This window comes from Mixophyes fleayi, chromosome 10, assembly GCF_038048845.1.
Source record: "Mixophyes fleayi isolate aMixFle1 chromosome 10, aMixFle1.hap1, whole genome shotgun sequence".
Taxonomy (NCBI): domain Eukaryota; kingdom Metazoa; phylum Chordata; class Amphibia; order Anura; family Limnodynastidae; genus Mixophyes; species Mixophyes fleayi.
In genome coordinates, this window is record NC_134411.1 from 46,715,123 (window position 1) to 46,738,810 (window position 23,688).

Genomic DNA, 23,688 nt, shown 5'->3' on the forward strand with positions numbered 1-23,688 from the left:
GGGGCTGTTAGGTGTAAAGGAGGGTAGAGTGGTGGGCTGTAAGGTGTGAAGGAGGACAAAAGGGGGCCTTTTATGTGTGAAGGAGGGCAGAGTGGGGGGGGGCTGTTAGGTGTGAAGGAGGGCAGAAGGGGGCCTGTTATGTGTGAATGAGGGCAGAGAGGGGGCTGTTATGTGTGAGGGAATGGGGGAGTCTTAATATATTGTGTGATATGAGGGAGGGAGGTTATTGTAATAGTACATGGGTGGGAGGTAGGCTATTAATTTAGTGGTGGAATTTAAAATTAAATGGGTGCTATTTTATTTGTGGGGTGGTGGTGGGGCAATTTTATTTATTGGTGGGGCTTTTTAATACTGGAGTCTATTAAATTAAGATGAGGTGACGGGACCTTTAATTTAATGCTGTGGTGGTTTGGGGATATTAATTGAATGTGGGGCTGAGTTTCAGGAGGAAGGCTATTAATTAAATGTAAATATAAATTATTTAATGCCGGGGATGGTTGTGGGAATTGGTTATATTAAACGTAAATGCTATTAAGTTATTGTTCGGAGGGAGGGAAATAGGTTTTTTATTTAAATGGGAATACTATTGTTAGGAACTCCCAAGCCAGTACAATGAAACTCAGGGACTACTCTGAAGGCCCGGTGCTCGCTGGAGACCCTAGTGGTGGGGACAGACTTGGCTGCGGGCCGACCGAGGGTCGAGTAACGTATACTGACTTAAAGGAGAACCCAGGAGTGGAGTGATTGGCAGACAGTAGTGAGGAGGAGATCCAAGGTCAAAGGTCACAAGCACAGGTACGCAATCCAGGGACAAGCGAAAGGTCAGGTGCACAAGCAAAGGAGCAAAATCCGTAATTCAGGCAAATGGTCAGGGTCAGAAGCGAAGGTTCAATGGTCCAGGAACAAGCAAAGGTCATACATGGGTAGTCAATCAAAGGTAACAATAACCAAGCAGGGAGAGAACAAGCAGGCAGCAGAACTGAGGACAGAACGCTATAACCGGCAGTGAGGCTGCAGACCTCACTGCCCTAAATACTAGCATCAACCAATCGGAGACCAGCTTTGAATCATATGACCAGTTCAGATATAGACAAGTAATTAGCCCGCAGGCTTGAGAGCGCTCCTGCACATGCGCCCGGCTGTCCCCAGCTGCCGAGACACAGCACTACCCCTATAGGCGTCCGACCGTTGCCAGGGTCAAATCCGGAAGTGACGTCCCGATCGCCATAGCGACGGCCAGGACGTCCGGAGGAGAGAGGTGAGAGTCGCGGCGGTGCCCGCGGCCGCTGCAACTACTGACAGTACCCCCCCCTTGAGGAGGGGTCAAGGAACCCCGACATCCAGGTTTCGTGGAAAACTTTTTAAAAAACTCTTTGATGAGCCTTCCAGCGTAAAGGCGCCTCTGTGGTATCCAAGAACGCTCCTCAGGACCATAACCCTTCCAATGTACGAGGAATTGAACTTGGCCTTGAACCTTCCTTGAGTCAAGGATTCTTTCGATAATATATTCGTGGTCTCCGTTCACCATCAGAGGCCTAGGCCTGTTAGGGAGAGGCCGATTAAACTTGCTGGGAGCAGCGACTCTCTTCAGAAATGAACAATGAAAAGTAGCAGGTATTTTTAAGAAAGTTGGTAGTTTTAACCTGAACGCCACCGGATTATTATTTTTTTCAATTGGGAACGGTCCAATGTATCTGGGCCCCAACTTCCTGCAAGGTTGCCGCAACCTGATGTTCCGTGTGGATAACCACACCCGATCCCCCACTTTCAATGAACATGGTCTACGATGGCGGTCAGCGAAGACCTTAGATTTTTGGGAAGCTTGCCCTAATGCAGAGTGCACCTTTTTCCAGACAGACCTTAACCTGGCAGTAAAAGCTGGTGTTCCAAAATCCCCACAGGGAATATTAGTAGAGAACGAGTTTTGATTTCGGGTGAAACCCAAGGTTGCAAAAGAACGGGGATGTATGTATAGCGGAATGGCAGGAGTTGTTGTATGCAAATTCTGCCCAGGGCAAGAGAGAGGACCAGTTGTCGTGGAATTTAGACACGTAGATGCGCAGAAACTGTTCTAGAGCCTGGTTAGTCCTCTCTCTCTGTCCATTCGACTGGGGGTGATACGCCGAGGACAGACTAATAGAGATCCCGATGGAGTTACAAAAAGCTTTCCAAAACCGGGCAATAAACTGGGATCCTCGATCTGAGACGATATCTTCGGGAATCCCATGGAGCGTCAAAAACAAGGTGGCCAAGGTTCTGGCATCAGGTAACTTGGGCAATGATATTAAATGTGCCATCTTACTAAACCGATCCACGACTACAAAGATGGTATTATGTCCTGAAGATACTGGTAGGTCAACAATGAAATCCATCGACAGATGGGTCCAAGGCCTGCTTGGCACTGGCAAGGGTAACAATAGCCCAGAAGGACGGTTTCTATCAGATTTATTTCTAGCACACTCAGAACAGGCCCGAACATAATTCTCCACATTGTCTGATAAGGTTGGCCACCAAAACCAACGAGAAAGAACTTCGATAGTCCTACGAATTCCCGGATAACCAGCAGAGCAGTTGTTGTGACCTTCCATGAGGACAGATTTCCTTAAGTGCACCGGGACAAATAATTTGTTGACCGGTGTCGGAAACTGGAGCGATTCTCTGGAAGTGTCGGATAGTTGCTTCTATATCCTGGGTGAGTCCGAGATGAAGAGCAGTTGCAGGAACAATAGGCAATGGGTCAGGAGACTGAGGATGATGGGCCAAAAAACTTTGGGACAAGGGATCGACCTTAGTATTTTTAGAACCTGGACAGAATGTAATAATGAACCTGAATCTGGTGAAGAATAAAGCCCAGCGGGCCTGCCTGGGGTTCAGAGTTTTAGCGGTCTGGATGTATTGGAGGTTTTTATGGTCCGTGAAGATGGTAATGGTATGAGTAGCTCCCTCTAACCAATGTCGCCATTCCTCCAATGCCAACTTAATGGCCAACAATTCACGATTTCCGACATCATAATTACATTCGGCAGACAGAAATTTTCTAGAGAAAAAGGCACAAGGATGTAACTTTTTGCTTTGTGGGTCTTTCTGTGAAAGGATGGCGCCAGCACCGACATCCGAAGCATCCACCTCTACAATGAACGGAAGTTCTGGGTCAGGATGTCTCAGCACTGAAGCAGAAATGAAAGCAGCTTTGAGTGCTGAGAAACTTGCCAATGCTTCCGAAGACCACTTTGCTGGGTTAGCTCCTTTTCGGGTGAGGGCAGTGATAGGAGCCACTAACAAGGAGAATGAGTCAATAAACCTACGGTAATAATTAGCGAACCCAAGGAATCTCTGGATCGCCTTCAGAGTAGTAGGGAGGACCCAATCCTGGATTGCCTGAACTTTGGCAGGATCCATTGCGAATCCTGATGAGGAGATGATGTACCCCAGGAACAACACTGTGGACACCTCGAATTCGCATTTCTCCCGCTTTGCATATAGATGATGTTCCCGTAATTTCAGTAGAACCTGGCGAACATGCTGACGGTGCTGAGGTAAAGACTCGGAATAGATTAAAATATCATCCAAATAAACAACCACTGTTTTACCCAGGAACTCTCGTAAAACATTGTTGATCAGGTCCTGGAAGACCGCCGGAGCGTTGCATATCCCGAATGGCATTACGAGATATTCGTAATGTCCCGACTGAGTATTGAAGGCGGTCTTCCACTCATCCCCCTTCTTGATTCGAATAAGATTGTAAGCCCTTCGGAGGTCAATCTTCAAAAATATAGTGTCACTCACCGGACTGTGAGTGCTTCTTCCCGGACATTTAGGAACCGTGGCCGTCCTCCATCCTGAGGGACTGCGCATGCGCAGCCCTTTCCATACCTCCAGTGTATGTTCCTTTAACTAAATTGGCAGATCAGGCAACCTCCCTATATTAAGCACCTGTGGTCAACACCACGTTGCCTGATCTTGGAGTCTCATTCCCCATGAGTCTCTGAAGGTGTTCCTGTGTTTCCTCGTTTATTCAGCCCAGCTGATTCCTGTGGTTTCCAAACCACTTCTACCTCTGTGGTTTCCAAACCACTTCTACTACTGTGGTTCCCATACCACTTCTACCATCTACTGTATCATCGTGACTGTGAGCTGATTCCTATCCGCTGCCTCCGTGCACTACAGTCTTCTAATCACTTCAACTCTACCATGTATCATTGGGACTGTTAGCTGATGCCTATCCGCTGCCTCCGTGCACTACAGTCTTTCATTCACATCCACTCACCTGTTCATGATTGTGACTGCCAGCTGATTCCTATCCGCTGCCTCCGTGCACTACAGGCTTCAACCTGCAACTCGTCTGTGTTTCATCATCGTGACTGTTTGGCTGATTCCTATCCGCTGCCTCCGTGCACTACAGTCTTCAACCTGCAACTCGTCTGTGTTTCATCATCGTGACTGCTAGCTGATTCCTATCCGCTGCCTCCGTGCACTACAGTCTTCAACCTGCAACCCGTCTGTGTTTCATCGTGACTGTTTAGCTGATTCCTATCCGCTGCCTCTGTGCGCTTCAGTCTTCAGCCCTTGTCAACTCTCCCGTGTTTCCTTGAGTCTGCTGCCACTATTGCTACCCGCTACTCTCCGTGACCAACTGTTCCAGTTCAACTCTGCTCCGGTGTCCCATCGTTACTGCACCTGCTGGTTGCTATTGGCTACCTCCGTGTTCCCGCAGAGACCCGCTGCTGTTACTTCTCAGCGCTACTCATCCATCTACTGCTGATCCGCTCTCCACGCCTTCCTGTGTTCCCTGCTGGTCTACCTACCTGTGCACTGCACCTGCTAGACCACCGCTTCACCCATCCAGGGACTTTGGATTCTGCCGGCCTCCTGCCCTTCAGGTATCTCTGCACTCCTGTCTGACTGCCTTCTCCTGAACCACGGTATGCATACTTCCCATTGACTGTGCTGTGTATTGCATACCTTGCTGGACTGTGTTGGTTCTCCTCTGGAGTGTACTATCCGCTGAGTCTATTGCCATCATTGACTGTGTTGGTTCTCCTCTGGAGTGTACTATCTGCTGACTCTATTGCCATCATTGACTGTGTTATCTCATGCTGGATTACTTCAAGAGACTTTCTATATTGGCAGTGTTGTTCAGTCATTTACACATTTATATTGTGCATATTACTGTGGATCAAAGTCAAGGTGCCCGTGTATATATTGTGCATATTACTGTGGATCCAAGTCAAGGTGCCCGTGTATATATTGTGTTGCAGTCTCTCCCCGTGCACCTCCTCACATATACATTCAGTGGTACAACTTGCTAGTGGCAGACCACTGACTCCTGTTTACAGTTTCACCTGTTCCAGTATCCTCTCACATAGCAGTGGTACAACTTGCTAACGCAGACCACTGACTCCCCGGATACCTCCACTTGGATTCCATTCCTTCACTCAGACAGCGGTACAACTTGCTATCCGCAGACCGCTGACTCTCATCACCTCCTCGTTTCTGTTGGACATTCCTCCTCACTATAGCAGTGGTACAACTTGCTACCGCAGACCACTGACTACCTTCACGTGTCCTTTGTCCATACAGTTCCTCGTGTATTACTACTTCCATATTGCCAGTGCTGCTAGTCATAGACTTTCCTGAGCATCTCATCATCTGCTATTTCCTGTTCCGTGATCACCCTGCTACCAGAGTACCATATTACCACCTATACTGCTCTGGTAAGCCTATCACCTGGTGATCCCTGGGTAAAGACTCCTAGTGCCCGTGACAGTAAGATCAGGCCATGACAGACCCAGATACGGAACCTACCGCTAAAGAGATGCTGCAGCATCTGGTCAGCCGTGTGGAGCAACAGGATGCTCGCCAACAGCTGTTACTTCAATGTTACCAATCTTTAACCTCCCAAGGAACATCTGGACAGACTGTTACAGCTAATATTGAAGCTCCTGTGCTTTCCTCCGTTTCCCCAGTGCCATCCCAGGTGTCTACAGTTCCTACGCTTCACCTGCCTACTCCGTCAAAATATGACGGGGACCCCAAAACTTGTAGAGGTTTCCTTAACCAATGTTCAGTCCATTTTGAACTTCAACCTCAAAAATTTTCTACCCATCGTTCCAGAGTGGCCTATCTTATCTCATTGTTTTCTGGACAAGCCCTGGCTTGGGCCTCCCCTCTGTGGGAGAGAAACGATCCAATTCTACAAGATAGTGCCAAATTCATTTCCACGTTCCGAAGTGTGTTCGATGAACCAGGTCGTGTGACCTCCGCTGCTTCCAGCATTCTTCGTTTGCGACAAGGCTCCCATACAGTAGGACAGTATGTCATTCAATTTAGGATCTTAGCCTCTGAACTTCAGTGGAACTCTGAAGCATTAGTTGCCGCCTTCTGGCAGGGGCTCTCCGATAAAATTAAGGATGCACTGACTACCCAAGAACTTCCTTCGTCACTAGAAGATTTGATCTCTCTTTGCCATCGTGTAGATATGAGATTTCGTGAAAGAGAGTCTGAGAAAACAACGGCTGTCAAAGCACCTCTTCGTTCTAACCCTCAATTTCGTCCAGCTCCATCCTCTGCGATTCCCATGGAGATAGGACGTTCCAAATTATCTTCAGAGGAGAGGAAACGAAGAGTAAAGAATAGACTCTGTATCTATTGTGCTGATTCCACGCATATGCTCAGCTCTTGCCCTAAGAGATCGGGAAATGCCAGGCCCTAACTAGTTCTGGAGAGGTGAAGTTAGGGTCCCTGGAGTCCTCTCCATTGTCTATGAAATCTAAAGTCTGCGCTTTCGATGTTACGATTTCCTTTGCTACCAAATCCTTTGAGTCACAGGCATTGATTGATTCCGGAGCAGCAGGAAATTTCATTTCTAAATCACTAGTGAATCAATGGTCCCTACCAGTGATCACTTTAAAAACACCCATTACTGTGACGGCTATAGATGGATCACGCCTCATCAATGGTCTCATCACCCAGAGTACGTCTCCAGTAACCCTTCAGATTGGTGTACTACACCATGAAGAAATTTCGTTTTTAATTCTTCCAGTTACGACAAGTCCGATTGTCTTAGGCCTTCCATGGCTTCAGTGTCACTCTCCCCAGATTGACTGGCGCACCCCTCAAGTTACGTCTTGGGGGTCTGAATGTCACCATCGTTGCCTCTCTCAAGTTATTCCTCTTAAAGTACAGCAATCTTCCATCTCATCTTCCTCCCCGGGACTCCCTCCTCAGTATGCTTCATATGCCGATGTGTTTGATAAAGCTCAGTCTGAACGTCTTCCTCCTCATCGTTCTTGGGATTGTCCGATCGACCTTCTACCTGGCAAGACTCCTCCCAGGGGTCGGGTCTATCCTCTCTCGTTACCTGAAACTCAAGCCACATCTGAGTACATACAGGAGAATCTCCAGCGTGGGTTCATTCGTCCTTCCACCTCTCCCGCTGGAGCTGGGTTCTTCTTCGTCAAAAAGAAGGATGGATCATTACGCCCTTGTATAGATTTTCGTGGACTCAACGCCATTACTATCAAGAATCGGTATCCCATTCCGCTGATCACTGAGCTATTTGATCGCATCAAGGGAGCTCGGTTATTTACTAAGTTGGATCTTCGTGGTGCCTACAATTTAATTAGAATCCGTTCCGGTGACGAATGGAAGACCGCGTTTAACACCAGAGATGGGCATTACGAATATTTAGTAATGCCCTTCGGGCTGTGTAATGCCCCCGCGGTTTTCCAGGGTTTCATCAATGAGATCTTTCGGGACTTATTATATGTATGTGTCGTTGTCTACCTGGACGACATATTGATCTTCTCACAGGACCTGCCTTCTCATCACCAACATGTGGCAGAGGTCCTCTCCAGACTACGGAAAAACTCGTTGTTCTGTAAATTGGAGAAATGTTCATTCGAGTTACCCCAGATTCCATTCTTGGGGTATATAGTTTCCGGAGTTGGCCTGAAGATGGATCCAGACAAAGTAAATGCTGTACTACATTGGCCTCAGCCAACTACTCTTCGTGCCATCCAGCGTTTTTTAGGTTTTGCCAATTACTATAGACGCTTCATTCAAGACTTTTCATCCATTGCATCTCCCATTGTGGCCCTAACTCGGAAAGGGGCTAATACTAAGCAATGGTCATCTGAGGCTCTCCAAGCCTTTCAAATCCTCAAAGAGTCCTTCTCGTCTGCTCCCATTCTGCGACAGCCTGATGTGACACTCCCCTTCTTCCTAGAAGTAGATGCCTCTAATGTGGGCTTAGGAGCTATTCTCTCCCAACGCTCGGAGCAACAAAAATTACATCCTTGTGCCTTCTACTCTCGGGGTCTTCTGCCCGCAGAGAAAAATTATACTATCGGGGACAAGGAGTTGCTGGCCATCAAAGCTGCATTAGAGGAATGGAGATACTTGTTGGAAGGAGCTTGCCATCCGGTGACGATCTTCACGGATCATAAGAACTTGCCATATTTGCAATCTGCTCAATGCTTGAACCCTCGTCAAGCAAGATGGTCTCTTTTCTTTTCCCGTTTTGAATTAATTATAACCTTCAAACCAGCCGCTAAGAACAAGAAAGCTGACGCTCTATCTCGAGCTTTTGTGACGTCCTCTGATGTAGAAGAGGTTCCCAACCATGCTATTCTAGACCCCAAATGTATTTCTCTGGCTGCTTCATCCACCAAAATGCTACCATTTGGGAAGACCCTTGTGCCTCCTACTCTGAGGAGGAAAATCCTTTCGTGGTTCCATGCCTCTCGTTTTTCTGGACACGCCGGTGAACACAAGACCTTTGAGATTCTCTCTCGTAGTTACTGGTGGCCTTCAATGAGGAGAGACGTCAAAGAGTTTGTTGCTTCCTGTGATTTATGTTCTCAGTTCAAATCCTCCCGCAGAACTCCAGCAGGGTTGCTGCGACCACTACCCATTCCGTCCAAGCCTTGGACCCATATTAGTATGGATTTCGTTACTGATTTGCCACCAAGTAAGAATCACAATACTATTTGGGTAGTGGTAGACAGATTTTCGAAGATGGCCCATTTCGTCCCTCTGTCCGGTTTACCTTCCTCGTCTACTCTGGCTGAACATTTCATTAAAGAAATCTTCCGCATCCATGGATGTCCGTCTGAGATTGTGTCGGATAGAGGAGTACAATTCGTTTCCAGATTCTGGCGGGCCCTTTGTAAAACCTTGGGCATACGATTAGCACTCTCATCTTCTTACCATCCGCAATCTAACGGACAAACGGAACGAGTCAATCAAGATCTTGAGACCTTTATTAGGATGTTCTCTTCAGCCAACCAAGACAACTGGGTAGAATTGCTCCCTTGGGCTGAATTCGCCCATAACAACATGTACCATGAGTCATCATCCAAAACTCCATTCTTTGTGGTCTACGGTCACCATCCGTCTTTTCCGGAATTTCCTGCCCTCCCGCCCACCCAAGTTCCTGCTGTGGAGACTGCTTGTCAGACCTTCAAAAATATCTGGTCTCAGGTCAAAACCTGTTTAAAGAAGACATCTAACAAATATAAGTCTTTCGCAGATAAGAAGAGGCGGGCTATTCCACCACTAAAAATTGGAGATCGTGTCTGGTTATCTACCAAAAATATTCGTTTGAAGGTTCCATCTATGAAATTCGCCCCTCGTTTTATTGGTCCATATATTATCATTCAAGTTATCAATCCAGTATGTGTTAAACTTCTTCTTCCTAAGAATCTTCGGATCTCCAATGCCTTCCATGTGTCCTTGCTCAAACCTCTCATCATCAACCGTTTCTCGACTCCTCCCTCAGCACCGCAGCCAGTTCAAGTTCATCAGGAGGAGGATTTCGAGATTACTGAGGTATTGGATGCAAAAATTTCGCGAGGAGTCCTCCGTTTCCTCGTTCATTGGAAGGGCTTTGGTCCTGAAGAGCGTTCATGGATCAAAGCTGAAGATCTTAATGCTCCTGCCCTTCTGAAGAAGTTTTATTCCAAAAATCCGGACAAGCCCGGTTCCAGGCGTTCTGTGCCCACCTTTAAAAGGGGGGGTACTGTCACTCACCGGACTGTGAGTGCTTCTTCCCGGACATTTAGGAACCGTGGCCATCCTCCATCCTGAGGGACTGCGCATGCGCAGCCCTTTCCATACCTCCAGTGTATGTTCCTTTAACTAAATTGGCAGATCAGGCAACCTCCCTATATTAAGCACCTGTGGTCAACACCACGTTGCCTGATCTTGGAGTCTCATTCCCCATGAGTCTCTGAAGGTGTTCCTGTGTTTCCTCGTTTATTCAGCCCAGCTGATTCCTGTGGTTTCCAAACCACTTCTACCTCTGTGGTTTCCAAACCACTTCTACTACTGTGGTTCCCATACCACTTCTACCATCTACTGTATCATCGTGACTGTGAGCTGATTCCTATCCGCTGCCTCCGTGCACTACAGTCTTCTAATCACTTCAACTCTACCATGTATCATTGGGACTGTTAGCTGATGCCTATCCGCTGCCTCCGTGCACTACAGTCTTTCATTCACATCCACTCACCTGTTCATGATTGTGACTGCCAGCTGATTCCTATCCGCTGCCTCCGTGCACTACAGGCTTCAACCTGCAACTCGTCTGTGTTTCATCATCGTGACTGTTTGGCTGATTCCTATCCGCTGCCTCCGTGCACTACAGTCTTCAACCTGCAACTCGTCTGTGTTTCATCATCGTGACTGCTAGCTGATTCCTATCCGCTGCCTCCGTGCACTACAGTCTTCAACCTGCAACCCGTCTGTGTTTCATCGTGACTGTTTAGCTGATTCCTATCCGCTGCCTCTGTGCGCTTCAGTCTTCAGCCCTTGTCAACTCTCCCATGTTTCCTTGAGTCTGCTGCCACTATTGCTACCCGCTACTCTCCGTGACCAACTGTTCCAGTTCAACTCTGCTCCGGTGTCCCATCGTTACTGCACCTGCTGGTTGCTATTGGCTACCTCCGTGTTCCCGCAGAGACCCGCTGCTGTTACTTCTCAGCGCTACTCATCCATCTACTGCTGATCCGCTCTCCACGCCTTCCTGTGTTCCCTGCTGGTCTACCTACCTGTGCGCTGCACCTGCTAGACCACCGCTTCACCCATCCAGGGACTTTGGATTCTGCCGGCCTCCTGCCCTTCAGGTATCTCTGCACTCCTGTCTGACTGCCTTCTCCTGAACCACGGTATGCATACTTCCCATTGACTGTGCTGTGTATTGCATACCTTGCTGGACTGTGTTGGTTCTCCTCTGGAGTGTACTATCCGCTGAGTCTATTGCCATCATTGACTGTGTTGGTTCTCCTCTGGAGTGTACTATCTGCTGACTCTATTGCCATCATTGACTGTGTTATCTCATGCTGGATTACTTCAAGAGACTTTCTATATTGGCAGTGTTGTTCAGTCATTTATACATTTATATTGTGCATATTACTGTGGATCAAAGTCAAGGTGCCCGTGTATATATTGTGCATATTACTGTGGATCCAAGTCAAGGTGCCCGTGTATATATTGTGTTGCAGTCTCTCCCCGTGCACCTCCTCACATATACATTCAGTGGTACAACTTGCTAGTGGCAGACCACTGACTCCTGTTTACAGTTTCACCTGTTCCAGTATCCTCTCACATAGCAGTGGTACAACTTGCTAACGCAGACCACTGACTCCCCGGATACCTCCACTTGGATTCCATTCCTTCACTCAGACAGCGGTACAACTTGCTATCCGCAGACCGCTGACTCTCATCACCTCCTCGTTTCTGTTGGACATTCCTCCTCACTATAGCAGTGGTACAACTTGCTACCGCAGACCACTGACTACCTTCACGTGTCCTTTGTCCATACAGTTCCTCGTGTATTACTACTTCCATATTGCCAGTGCTGCTAGTCATAGACTTTCCTGAGCATCTCATCATCTGCTATTTCCTGTTCCGTGATCACCCTGCTACCAGAGTACCATATTACCACCTATACTGCTCTGGTAAGCCTATCACCTGGTGATCCCTGGGTAAAGACTCCTAGTGCCCGTGACATATAGTGGCTGATTTTAATTGATCAAACAGAACAGAAATCAAGGGTAACGGATACATATTCTTAATTGTGATGTTGTTCAGTCCACGGAAATCAATGCAAGGTCTAAGACTGCCATCTTTTTTTGACACGAAAAAGCAACCTGCGCCTACGGGAGATTTAGAAAGACGAATGAATCCTTTCTTCAGGTTTTCCTCTACGTATAGCTCCATGGCCTGAGTTTCCGGAATGGACAAGGAGTATAAACGCCCTTTGGGCAGCTTGGAACCTGGTACTAAATCAATTGCGCAGTCATATTCTCGGTGTGGTGGAAGTGAATCCGCTTTCTTTTTGCAGAACACATCACTGAAGTCCTGGTAGGGTACCGGCAACAAGTCTGGACTAGGCCGTAGGATTCTAAGCGGCAAGGTCAAGCAAGACGTAGAACACTCGGAACTCCAATGGATAATCTCTCCACTTTTCCAGTCAAAAAGGGGATTATGACTGCGAAGCCAGGGATACCCCAGTATCAAAGGAGCAGAGGGACAGGTAATAAGGTAGAAGGAGAGTTCCTCCGTATGGAGGACTCCTACAGACAACCGAACCATTGGAGTCCTAGTGAGAATCCTTCCCCCAGGCAAGGGGTTACCATCCAAACCACATGTGGTGATGCTTGATCCTAGCTTGATATGCGGAATATCAAGCGTCTGAGCCAAATGTATATCCAGGAAATTACCGGCCACACCACTATCAAGAAAAGCTGTCAGATCCATGGATTTTCCACGGAAAGCTAGACGTCCAGGGACTAATAAAGAATTTTCTGAAGAGATAATCTGAAGACCTAAGCGCACTTCTTCACCTGCACTTAGGCTTTGGAGTTTGCCGGTTTATTGGGACAAGAATGTACTAAGTGGCCAGGTTGACCACAATACATACACAGGCCTAGTGAGCGTCTTCTGGAGCATTCCTCCGGAGGCAAGCGGTAAGCGCCCAACTGCATGGGTTCAGAGGAATCGGACAAAGTGGTACCGGAGCTAGAGAATAAGTCCATAGGAACAGAGGACTCCCGTTCAGTCTTCCTTTCTCTGATCCGACGATCAATTTTTATGACGAGTTGCATCAACTCCTCCAGTGAGTCGGATACCGGATACTGGACTAAGGAATCCTTAATTTGCTCGGTAAGTCCTAAGCGAAATTGGCTTTGCAGTGCTGGATCGTTCCAGGCACTATCGGTGGACCAATGCCGGAATTCCGCACAATATTCTTCCGCGGAGCGACGTCCTTGCCTCAACGCTCGGAGATGAGACTCAGCTGAGGCCACCCTGTCTGGGTCATTGTACAGTAACCCCAGAGCTTGGAAAAAAGCATCCACGGACTGCAAGGCTGGGCTTGTTGAAGGCAAGGAGAAGGCCCAAGACTGAGGGTCGCCCTGGAGTAAGGAGATAATGATTCCTACCCTTTGTTGTTCAGAACCTGAGGAGCGTGGTTTCAGGCGGAAGTACAACTTGCAGCTCTCTTTAAAATTACGGAAGGCTGACCTGCTTCCAGAGAATCGGTCAGGCAAGTTGATTTTAGGCTCTGGTATGTCACCAGCGGGGACTTGCTGAAGCTGCAGGTCTCTGGAAGCCCCCTCTTGGACTGCCAAGCGCTGGGATAAATTCTGCACAACTTGGGAAATCGCCTGTATCTGATTCGCCAGGATCTAGGCTGGAGACAGGTTCGGTTCATCGTTGTCCATGGCCGTATAATACCAATCTTCCTTGGCCGGTTATAATGTTAGGAACTCCCAAGCCAGTACAATGAAACTCAGGGACTACTCTGAAGGCCCGGTGTTCGCTGGAGCCCCTAGTGGTGGGGACAGACTTGGCTGCGGGCCGACCGAGGGTCGAGTAACGTATACTGACTTAAAGGAGAACCCAGGAGTGGAGTGATTGGCAGACAGTAGTGAGGAGGTGATCCAAGGTCAAAGGTCACAAGCACACGTACGAAATCCAGGGACAAGCGAAAGGTCAGGTGCAGAAGCAAAGGAGCAAAATCCGGAATTTAAGCAAATGGTCAGGGTCAGAAGCGAAGGTTCAATGGTCCAGGAACAAGCAAAGGTCATACACGGGTAGTCAATCAAAGGTAACAATAACCAAGCAGGGAGAGAACAGGCAGGCAGCAGAACTGAGGACAGAACGCTATAACCGGCAGTGAGGCTGCAGACCTCACTGCCCTAAATACTAGCATCAACCAATCAGAGCCCAGCTTTGAATCATATGACCAGTTCAGATATAGACAAGTAATTAGCCCGCATGCTTGAGAGCGCTCCCGCGCATGCACCCGGCTGTCCCCAGCTGCCGGGACACAGCGCCATCCCTGTTGGCGCCCGACCGTTGCCCTGGCAACGGTCAGGTCAAATCCGGAAGTGACGTCCCTGTCACCATATCGACGGCCGGGACGTCCGGAGGAGAGAGGTGAGAGTCGCGGCGGTGCCCGCGGCCGCCGCGACTACTGACAACTATTACTTTAATGCTAGGGTTGATTGGAGCGAAATAGGTCTATTTATTAAATATGTATATTAATGTAATGTCAGGGCTGGTTGGAGGGAAATCTATCTATTTATCAAATGTGAGTACTATTATGTTAATGTTGGGGCTGTAGGGAGGCCTAATTATTAAATGTGGGTGCTATTTTGATTTAATGCCAGGACTGGTTTGAGTTTTCTAAATTTCATCTGAGGCAGCCCTGAATTTGGGCGTCTTGAGTGTCTCGTTTAATCAGGATCTGGTCCGGCAACAAGGACAGTTGGGAGGTATGTCCCGCTTCATACTGCACTGCTCGTGACAGCAGAGCTGTGTGTACCTAACAGTAGTGCACACAGTTTTGCCTGTGTATTTGTCTAAAATGTATCTAAAATAACCCCCTGTCTTAAGTGCCCCAGGCCCCCCAGACCCTTATTACAGCTCTGGTGATATTTTATTGCTTCTTGATTTGATTCCATTACCTGCCCTCTACCATTGCACAGACAATATAATTAATCCTTCCTCCTTTGCACTTACTATATCACCAGCAAGGCCTTGGAATAGCTCTGCCCTTCACTTATGCCATTGTCTGCCATCCTTCCCTGCACTATTATTAATTCAAACCACCACCAATCACTGGGTACATTTAGGGCTCATACACAATTGTTAAAAAAAGAAGTGTGTTCTTGCAAATGCTTGAAGCATTTCACCTTTGTGGTGATTGCACTGGATAGCCATTTATTATAAGGTTTATTTCTAATGCACTTTTTAAAACACACAGTACACATTATTATATATTAAAGAGAGAAGTTTGTCTGGTAGTTTGCATCTCATAACATCAAGGGAAGATGCAACAGTGCGGTGAGGTGCTCATATGCTGCTCTATATTTTGCAATAGTTAAACCTGTCGCAGATAATGCAAAAGGATTTATGTATTTTTATAACACAGTACTAGCAGCTTTTTCCCTGCATTGCTTTAGAAATGAGCCACTGTGTCTTATGTCATCACATCTAGGTTTTCCTGAATGTTACTACAACCAAATTCTAGTAGTTCTAAACCCTGCCTACTTTTGTGTTGGCCCCACCTACAGTTGATTTGGTCCCACCCACATGAGGCAACTTCAAGAATTTTTCCAGGGCCACTTTAAATTCTCAATCCACCCCTGGTGAGTAGTATAGGTAGCAGTAGGGTATGCTCTAGTAAAAAGGTGGTTTTCAGAGACCATTTAAATATTTAAAGGGTAAGGAGCGAGATATCCCATGGCACAGTTACATTGTGATCCAGACATGGGATATCAGCAGTTTTGCTAGATAAGAAGAAATGGGTTCAGTATTACATGTTCCATAGTGCATGTTAATTAGTATTTGAAAAATGTGGAGTTCATTGCATATTTTGTGTACATAAGATTATTAAACTTTTTTCTATATAATGTAAGTTTGCTATGTGTTTCAAATGTTTAGGTATTTGTTTGAATAAAAAGCACAATGGGGAGATGTCTGGGGAGGTATTACATTAAACAATAACATTAACCTGATTCCTCCTGAAATTATCAGTCCTTGCAGCTAAAAGAGCCAGATCTTCTTCAATCTTCTGAAAATCCTTCAATAAGTCCCGATTCCTTTTATGTGCATCATGTTGTCTCTGACAGATAACTTCCAGCTGATTGCAGAGCTGCTCTTCTTTCTCCCTGCAGAATACCACACGCACAGAGGAATATGTAAAGACTCACGTTTGTATATAAATTCAGACACCATTAACAATTTCAATCTGGAACCCTCTTTGTAGTTATTTACATAACACTAACCTATTGCACAGCACTGTAGGAAATATTGTAAATACAGAATAAACAATCTTTTAGTGAGAGTTCTGGTCACAAGAGTTCACTACATATCTAGAGTCACATGTCCATAAAGAACAGTGAGTACCTTGTCTTAGACGGCATCTTAATTGATACTACAGGTAGGTTTCTTATTAAAGCCGTCCCTGCCTCGAAACCCTGTATCTGTTGACTGCTTACAGTAGTGATCAGCAAATTGCCTGCTAAGCAGTCCCAATGCTGCAGTTATATATTGTGCGTCAGGGAATGGGAAGATAAAGCAGGGAAGATCAAAGAGAGAGCAGAACCTAATGGCATTTCAGCATTGCCCCAAAGTTTTTCACATGTCCTTATACTTCTAAACCCTTAGAGGTAGGATGTGATGTGTGCATATTTTTCTATCCACCTGTATGCGTTATGTTGACACTATACACATTTACATTAATTACAATTGCAACCTTACTAGACAAATACTTATATATAATGAGCTTCCTACAACTAAGGGGTCTACTTAGGAAGCTGTAAAAGCCTAAAATCCAGCAACAAGTACTGCAAAAGGCTTTTTTCAATGCTTTTTCCCAATCTGCAGCTGTATAGCACTGTCTCCATAGACCTCTATGGGAACGGTGTGCTGAATATATTCATTAATCTTTGCGTTTCACTGCTAGCACTAAAACATCTCAGAATGGCATTACTTAACTTTTCCAATTATAACTGCGTTAGGGGAACAGGTGCCATCTCCTGGGGCAGATGGTAGTGAACAGCAACAGAAAACTCACACAAGTCCATTGTTTTCGGTACAAATCAGAAAAAAAATGTTTTTTTTCCAGTCAGGCTGGTGGTGGCTCTGCCCCTTTCATTGGTGGGGAAGCAGGGTACTGGGGAAAAAAATACTCACGTTATCGCGGCACCGGCGTCCCTCTTCCCTCCTCTCTGCTCTGTTTGCACTGAATGTCGGGCGTGACGTATTAATACTTATTATTTTAATCGTGGGTGCTATTGATTTAACGCCGGGGCTGATTGGAATTTTCTATATGTACCCATTTTTTTTCCACATAGGGCCCCCAGCATTCCAGGATCCAGACAAGCCGCAACTAAATAAACCTGCAGCTACAAGTGGTGAAAGTGACAAGAACAGGTGGGAGGGAGCAGGACAGTCTGCGAAATGTTGTGATTCTAGTGGTACAATCCCAATTTTTGGTGAGTGTTCTGGCCAATGTAAGGTGCAGGCCAAGACTGTGAACTCTTTATGTACACACTGCATTCTTTATATACTACACTATGGTGCTAGATGTCCTGAAAATCAGGAGTGCTGGGACATATGTCACGCTCCGGCGAGCGGGCACTGTACCCTTGTGCCAAAGGTGTACACAACAATGCAGGTTTTTTCTGTAGAAGGGTGACCTAGTGCTTTTCACCGGCTACCCACGCGCCAATGATGCATAGCCGCACCCCAATTGGTATGAACACACCCACTACCACTTTTGCGCCACCACACTTTTTTTCAATGCTCAATTATAAGGGTGGCCACATCAAGTTGTTGTACCTGGGCCCTGAATTCCTCTTGGCAGCCCTGCACTTAGGCTGGAAGCCCAGAAGATCTGAAATGGGCCTGAAGAATGGAACCTGCCCTCTCTCTCCATTCATAACCTCAGGGACCCTTACTATATTTTTCTACAGATGAAAAACACACTTTGGAAAACTTTTCCCACACATAAATAATCTCCCTGGTGTTTTAATGTACTCAAGGCAGGTAAATATTCTTGCGTAGCAGCATTATGGCAGCGATACAGATCCTTAAGTACCGCTGCCCACTGCCCAATAAAAATAAATAGGCCCCTCAATACCCTAATTATGAGAGTACATTTACTTGACCACACTCACATTCCCTCCAAACTGACCTCATTCCCAAATAAAGTGATGTTTTTTGATTTGCAGTTATACCATCCAATAAATTGTAAATAGTACATCACACCCTCCTAATTCATTACTGTCGTAGAAATTATACATAGAACATTTAAAAAAATAGTGAAACCTTGGATGCAGAATAACGCCATCAAACAAGTAGACACATAAAATCTTTTTATGCTCTGAATCATGAAATATGGTACACAGATCCAATCTACCAAATTAGGAAACAGAGGCCCCTTTTCTATGTACATAAGCACATGTTTTTTTTTTAAAAAAAAAAATGTATTGGAAATGATGGCCATTTTGTTGTTATTAGATATGCTCAAGCTCTGTTCCCCGAGAACCGAACACACCCAAACTTAGCATTCCGAGTCTCTGCCGTGAAGTGTCTCTGAAACGACCATGAGACAATTCACTGCTAATTGAATTCCCCTCCTTAGGTGCAAAAACTATTTTGCTGTGCACCAGTTTTCAGAAATGTCTCTCACTACATTTGACTTTTGAGACTATTCATTTTATTTATCAATCAGAACACATGAAGTGCTATAGCCAGATCAAATTTTAGAGTCTAACTTGTAATAATTAGAGCTGCTCAGGCTCGATTCCCTGAGCCCGGCAGGCTTGGTCTTCTAAATCTGCAGTCACTTTGTACTGTATTAAATAGGCAAAACACAAAGAGGAGAGCTCCATTGCTCCATTGCTAATTGTCATTTCTGAAACAGAAATAATAGGGCTGGCAGTGTTGTTGTTAATCTGCAGTCATATTGTACTGTGTTATCAAAATGAATTCACAGCAGTACACAGAAGACCAGGAGCACCACTCAGCTGCTGGTACCAGTCATGATGATAGAATCCCTTTACGTCATCTGCTAAACCCTATGTAAAAATGCATAATGTTTTTAATTAAGGGAAACAAAAATGTAAAAAAAACACTTTTTACCTTGGTCAAGAAAAAATGACCTGTAATCCAGGCACAGTTATGATCAGAAAAAAATAAAATTGCCAACACGCCAATCTACACATGCAGTGGCAAGGAAAGAATGAGGCCTTCACCTTTCACTATGAGCGCTTGTTCTGCAACTGTCACTGAGGTATCTTCTTGTGAGGTCAGTTATGACCAAGCAAGACCTTGTCATTCGGACGCCAAAAGTGGTGTCCAAATACTTTTATGTGTAACAGTCGAGCTGGAAGAAAACAGTAAGGCAGTAGGGGAAAATGTATGTTCAGATTCAGAAATGACACAAATCCCTGAGGAGAGTCTATCAACGAGTGCTATGTGTAATCCTGACTTATCTGATAGTGTACCCATAAAGAAGGCCCCTTTCAGCATTTCTGCAGTGTAGCCGGTGATACACAAATTGAGGAACCCACTTTCTAATTGCAACAGGATGAGGGGGATATTTGTGTAGCTGATGAGGGCACTAATGAGGATGTTGATGAGGATGATGTTGTTTGTGTAAGTTATGCACCAGTGGAAGCAGTTCTTGCACGTGATAAGAAGAAAGCTATTGTCATGCATGGGCATAAGACCAAAAAATCCACCTCTTATGTTTGGAATTATTTTTACTCAAATCCTGACAACAGTTGTCTAGCCATTTGTAGCATTTGTAAAGCCACAGTAATGTAAGCATGGATGTCTAAATAGACGTGTATATGTATTACCTTCCTCCTTGCTGCTGTTCCATCAGTATTGCACAAAGTGTTTGTAATCTGCACTTTACGTCAAACGTACCTAACTATATTATAATTTTTGTGGGAATTGGGGCTGATTCGACGCTCACTGATGAACTTGCTTTTTGCTGGGATTTACAATGGCTCTTTTTAGTGCATTGTCTGGCACCCTGGATTGGTGTGTGTCTGATAAAAGCACGCATTCCGGGGGGAGGGGGGTCAGCGCTCGTCGCCATGTGTTAGCTGTAGAATTACCACAGTTATCCAAGGAACAGGTGGAGCGATCAAATGAACCATAACTGATTTCATGATCCAAGGACAATTCCATCTTGCACCACTTTTCTTACTGCCACTGCTGTGTGGCAATGTTGCCTAGATGTTCTAGAAACTGCCGTGTGTTTGAGTCATTGCTCTGTCGCTTAGCATGCAGCCAGGTCACTGCAGTCTTTGTTTGAAAGTGTATGAAAATAATATTGTGACCTGTGAGGTTGCCAAAACCAAAACACGAAGTTAATCCAGATCCAAAACCAAAACCAGAACATGAGGGGCAGTGAACATCTCTAGTTGTTATGAATAAACATTCCAATGATATGACTAATGTTCATCTGACAGAGCAATGCAATGTAGGAAGTGAGTTTTTCAACTCTGATCTTTGCAAATGGATTTCAGCAACTGCTATGCAGTATATAAATTAACTGCATATCGCTTTAAATAAGCATATTAAGCCATTCAAATTAACTTAATAGAAAATACACAAACCTCTCAGCTCTAGGTAAGAATAAGGTGATTTATTCAGGTCTAAGAAAGACAAAGGGGTCTACTTACTAAACTGTGGGTTTGAAAAAGTGGAGATGTTGCCTATAGCAACCAATCAGATTCTAGCTAACATTTATTTAGTGCATTCTACATAATGAAATCTAGAATCTGATTGGTTGCTATAGGCAACATCTACACTTTTTCAAACCCGCAGTTTAGTAAATATACCCCAAAAAGTCGTTCGACAAGGGGGAAGTTACACTACCTATCATCCTGCTGGGAAATGCAAGGCCAGGTCAAAATAAAATCATTTTAGCTTTAGATTCTAGTTTGGGTACATTACTATAGTTATTAAATAGGTATGAGCCCACGTATTTGAATGATGCTCTGTGAAGTATAATGAGGATGAAGTATGGGAAAGTTGCGAATGTAGGTGGTGTTAGTAGATCGACATTCAGGATTAGAGATGGGCGGGCTCGGTTCCCCGAGAAACGAACCCGCCCGAACTTTAGGTATCCGAGTACCGAGCTGAGCAGGCTCAGTACTTTCCCGCCTATTCGGATTTCAAATCGAGGCAAAACGTCATCATGACGTCGTCGGATCTCAGGAGCTTGGTTCTCGCGATGTTTCAAATGCATAAATATCCGCCTCCACAGCAATCTAGTGCCATTTGACAGAGGGAGAGAGAAGGGTTAGGTCGCAGCATTAGAGCAGGGAGAGAGCACTTATTACAGCAGTTATTACAGCAGGAAGAGAGGAGGATAGAGGAGGCATTTTTGCAAACATTACCAACTGTTTGGGGTGTCATATTCCCTCCTCAAGAAACTATTTTCTGCCTGCAGAAATAGTAATGTACCAGCAGCATATATTTTGGAATTTGCACTACAAGTGCTTGGGGTGTGATATATTGCCCTGTTCCAAAAAATCTATTTTCTGGTGCTAAAATTATTAGATACCAGCACTATATTATTCTGAATTTGCACTACAAGTGTTTGGGGTGTCAGATATTCCCCAGTTATTTAAAAAGCCATTTTCTGGTGTTGAAAATACTATATACCAGCACTATAAATTTCTGAATTTGCACTACAAGTGCTTGGGGTGTCAGATATTCCCCTCTTTGAAAAAAACAATTTTTCTGGATGCAGAGGATGGAGGAACAGCGCAAAGCCATCCAAGCATATTGCACAAGCCATAACATTGGGAAAGGAGGGGGGATGTATTTCACTCTTGCACAGTGGGGAATTCTTTCTGTGCTGTGCAAGGTGCTGAAACCATTTGAAGTTGTGACATGTAAAGTGAGCGCAGACTCTGCTAGCTTGAGCCAAGTCATTCACTTAATTCAACTATTGGAAAAGCAGCTTGACAAACTGAAGGAGGAGATAAAAGAAAACAATAACTCCAGAAAAGTGGATTACTCCATATCAGATTCAGAATGTCATGTCATATATCAATGCTTTTTGTCTATGCCTGCGCTCCATTTCTCTACACCCAGCTTACCTCCACCCCCAACCCTACCCTGAGGCCCCACCCAATGCCTCTACACATATATATTTTCTACTCTGTGGGGGAATAGGCACCTGCCTTACTCAGCATCACTGAAAGTAGGCTCCAACTCCCCCACTGTATTCTGGTATTACTGACAAGGCTTCAGGGAGTACGTGTTGGAATATTGTGTGCACTGCATAGAATGCAGTGTTTTTGTGTTGTTCACGTGATTTATAAAAAACATGCGTTTTCAGCATACTAGGCAATCTGTGCCAAGTACTCTTAAATTTTCACTTAAAGCGCTGTTAATTATGGTGCATCAAGGACCTTAGAGAGATTAGCCAAAGTGTACAGACTGACTAGAGAAAGTACTGCATTATCTATAGGGAGATATGGTTTCAAAAACAGTGTATAACAATTATTTAGGAAGACAAACGTCATTGCAGATTGCATAAAATATATTGCATTGCACAAGTGAAATGCAGACAGGATTTTCCATAACAGACATGTGTATTTATTGTCGATAAAATCTGAATAGAGTCAGAATTTTTTTTAAAAATTGCTTGGTGCAAATAAGAATGTGGCTTAGTAGTAAAGAGGCGAAACTTATAAGCAGGACCAGCAGAAAGGCATTTATAACTGTTAAGTATCGCTTGCAACCAAAATCTATCCCTAATAAAACATTTTTGTGCCAGGTTAAAAACAAAGTAGAACAAGCACAAGATGGTGTTTAATAAAATTATAAGTGCAGTTTTAATGTTTTTATAAACGACCCTCATTATATTATTACTTCTGTTCTGCAGCTTGACCTGAAACATCTCAGAGTGATCTCTTCAATCGGTCTAATTAATCATCTTACCTCTTCTGCTGCTGTTTCTTCAGAACCCTTTGTGTGCACTGCAGATCTATTTGTGTTTGGGTCATTGGGAAGAATGAGGAGAAGGATCTGCCTGTCGCCATTCATGCACATATTATATCTCTAATGAAAAACAACGTAATTTAATAGATGCTTCTACTGTGCAGTGTGTAGTAACAAATCTTTGAGAATCTGTCTCAGCTACTGGAGGATTAAAAGACTTTGTTAAATCTTGTCACCATCCTTCTGTTCCTGTCACCCAGAGGTCAAACATAAGCACACAAAGGGAGAGTAGAGTAGTAATTCTGAAACTGCCTCTATTGCAAGTGTATCTTCTCATGCATGTCACCTACTCCTACGTCCTTGGATAAGGTTGAGGTATTAGAACACTAACACATCATTGTGCATTACAAATACTATGCTTACAAGTGTACATTACATTTGCTTATATAAAATGTAAAAATAGTGTTACTCAGGACTAATTGCAGGCAATTATCCCACACTACTATACACTTTTGTAAAGTCCACTTCATCTATGCATGCCCTATGGTTACGGTTATCTTGTTCCAAAACAGGTGACAACCCTACGGACAGTGGGGCTCATTTAGAGGTGGACGCATATGTGGTCAAAACATTTGTGGGTTAAAGACACACATAAAGAGTATTTACATGCATATGTTGAGTGAAACGCTTCTCAAG

General features: G+C 45.0%; 1 protein-coding gene across 3 annotated transcripts in view; it reads right to left on the reverse strand.

Annotated features, from left to right (window-relative positions):
- The window catches only part of LOC142104172 (uncharacterized), an 87,438-nt gene extending 64,325 nt beyond the window's left edge, over positions 1-23,113 (reverse strand). For all 3 annotated transcript variants that reach the window (XM_075188691.1, XM_075188690.1, XM_075188692.1), the window contains exons 1-2: positions 22,993-23,113; positions 16,025-16,181 (exon numbers count right to left, since the gene is read on the reverse strand). In XM_075188691.1, coding sequence (XP_075044792.1) covers positions 16,025-16,181; positions 22,993-23,093 — 258 coding nt within the window. In that variant the 5' untranslated portion in view covers positions 23,094-23,113. The remainder of the gene's footprint in view (positions 1-16,024; positions 16,182-22,992) is intronic.
- Between the last annotated feature and the right edge of the window lie 575 nt (positions 23,114-23,688).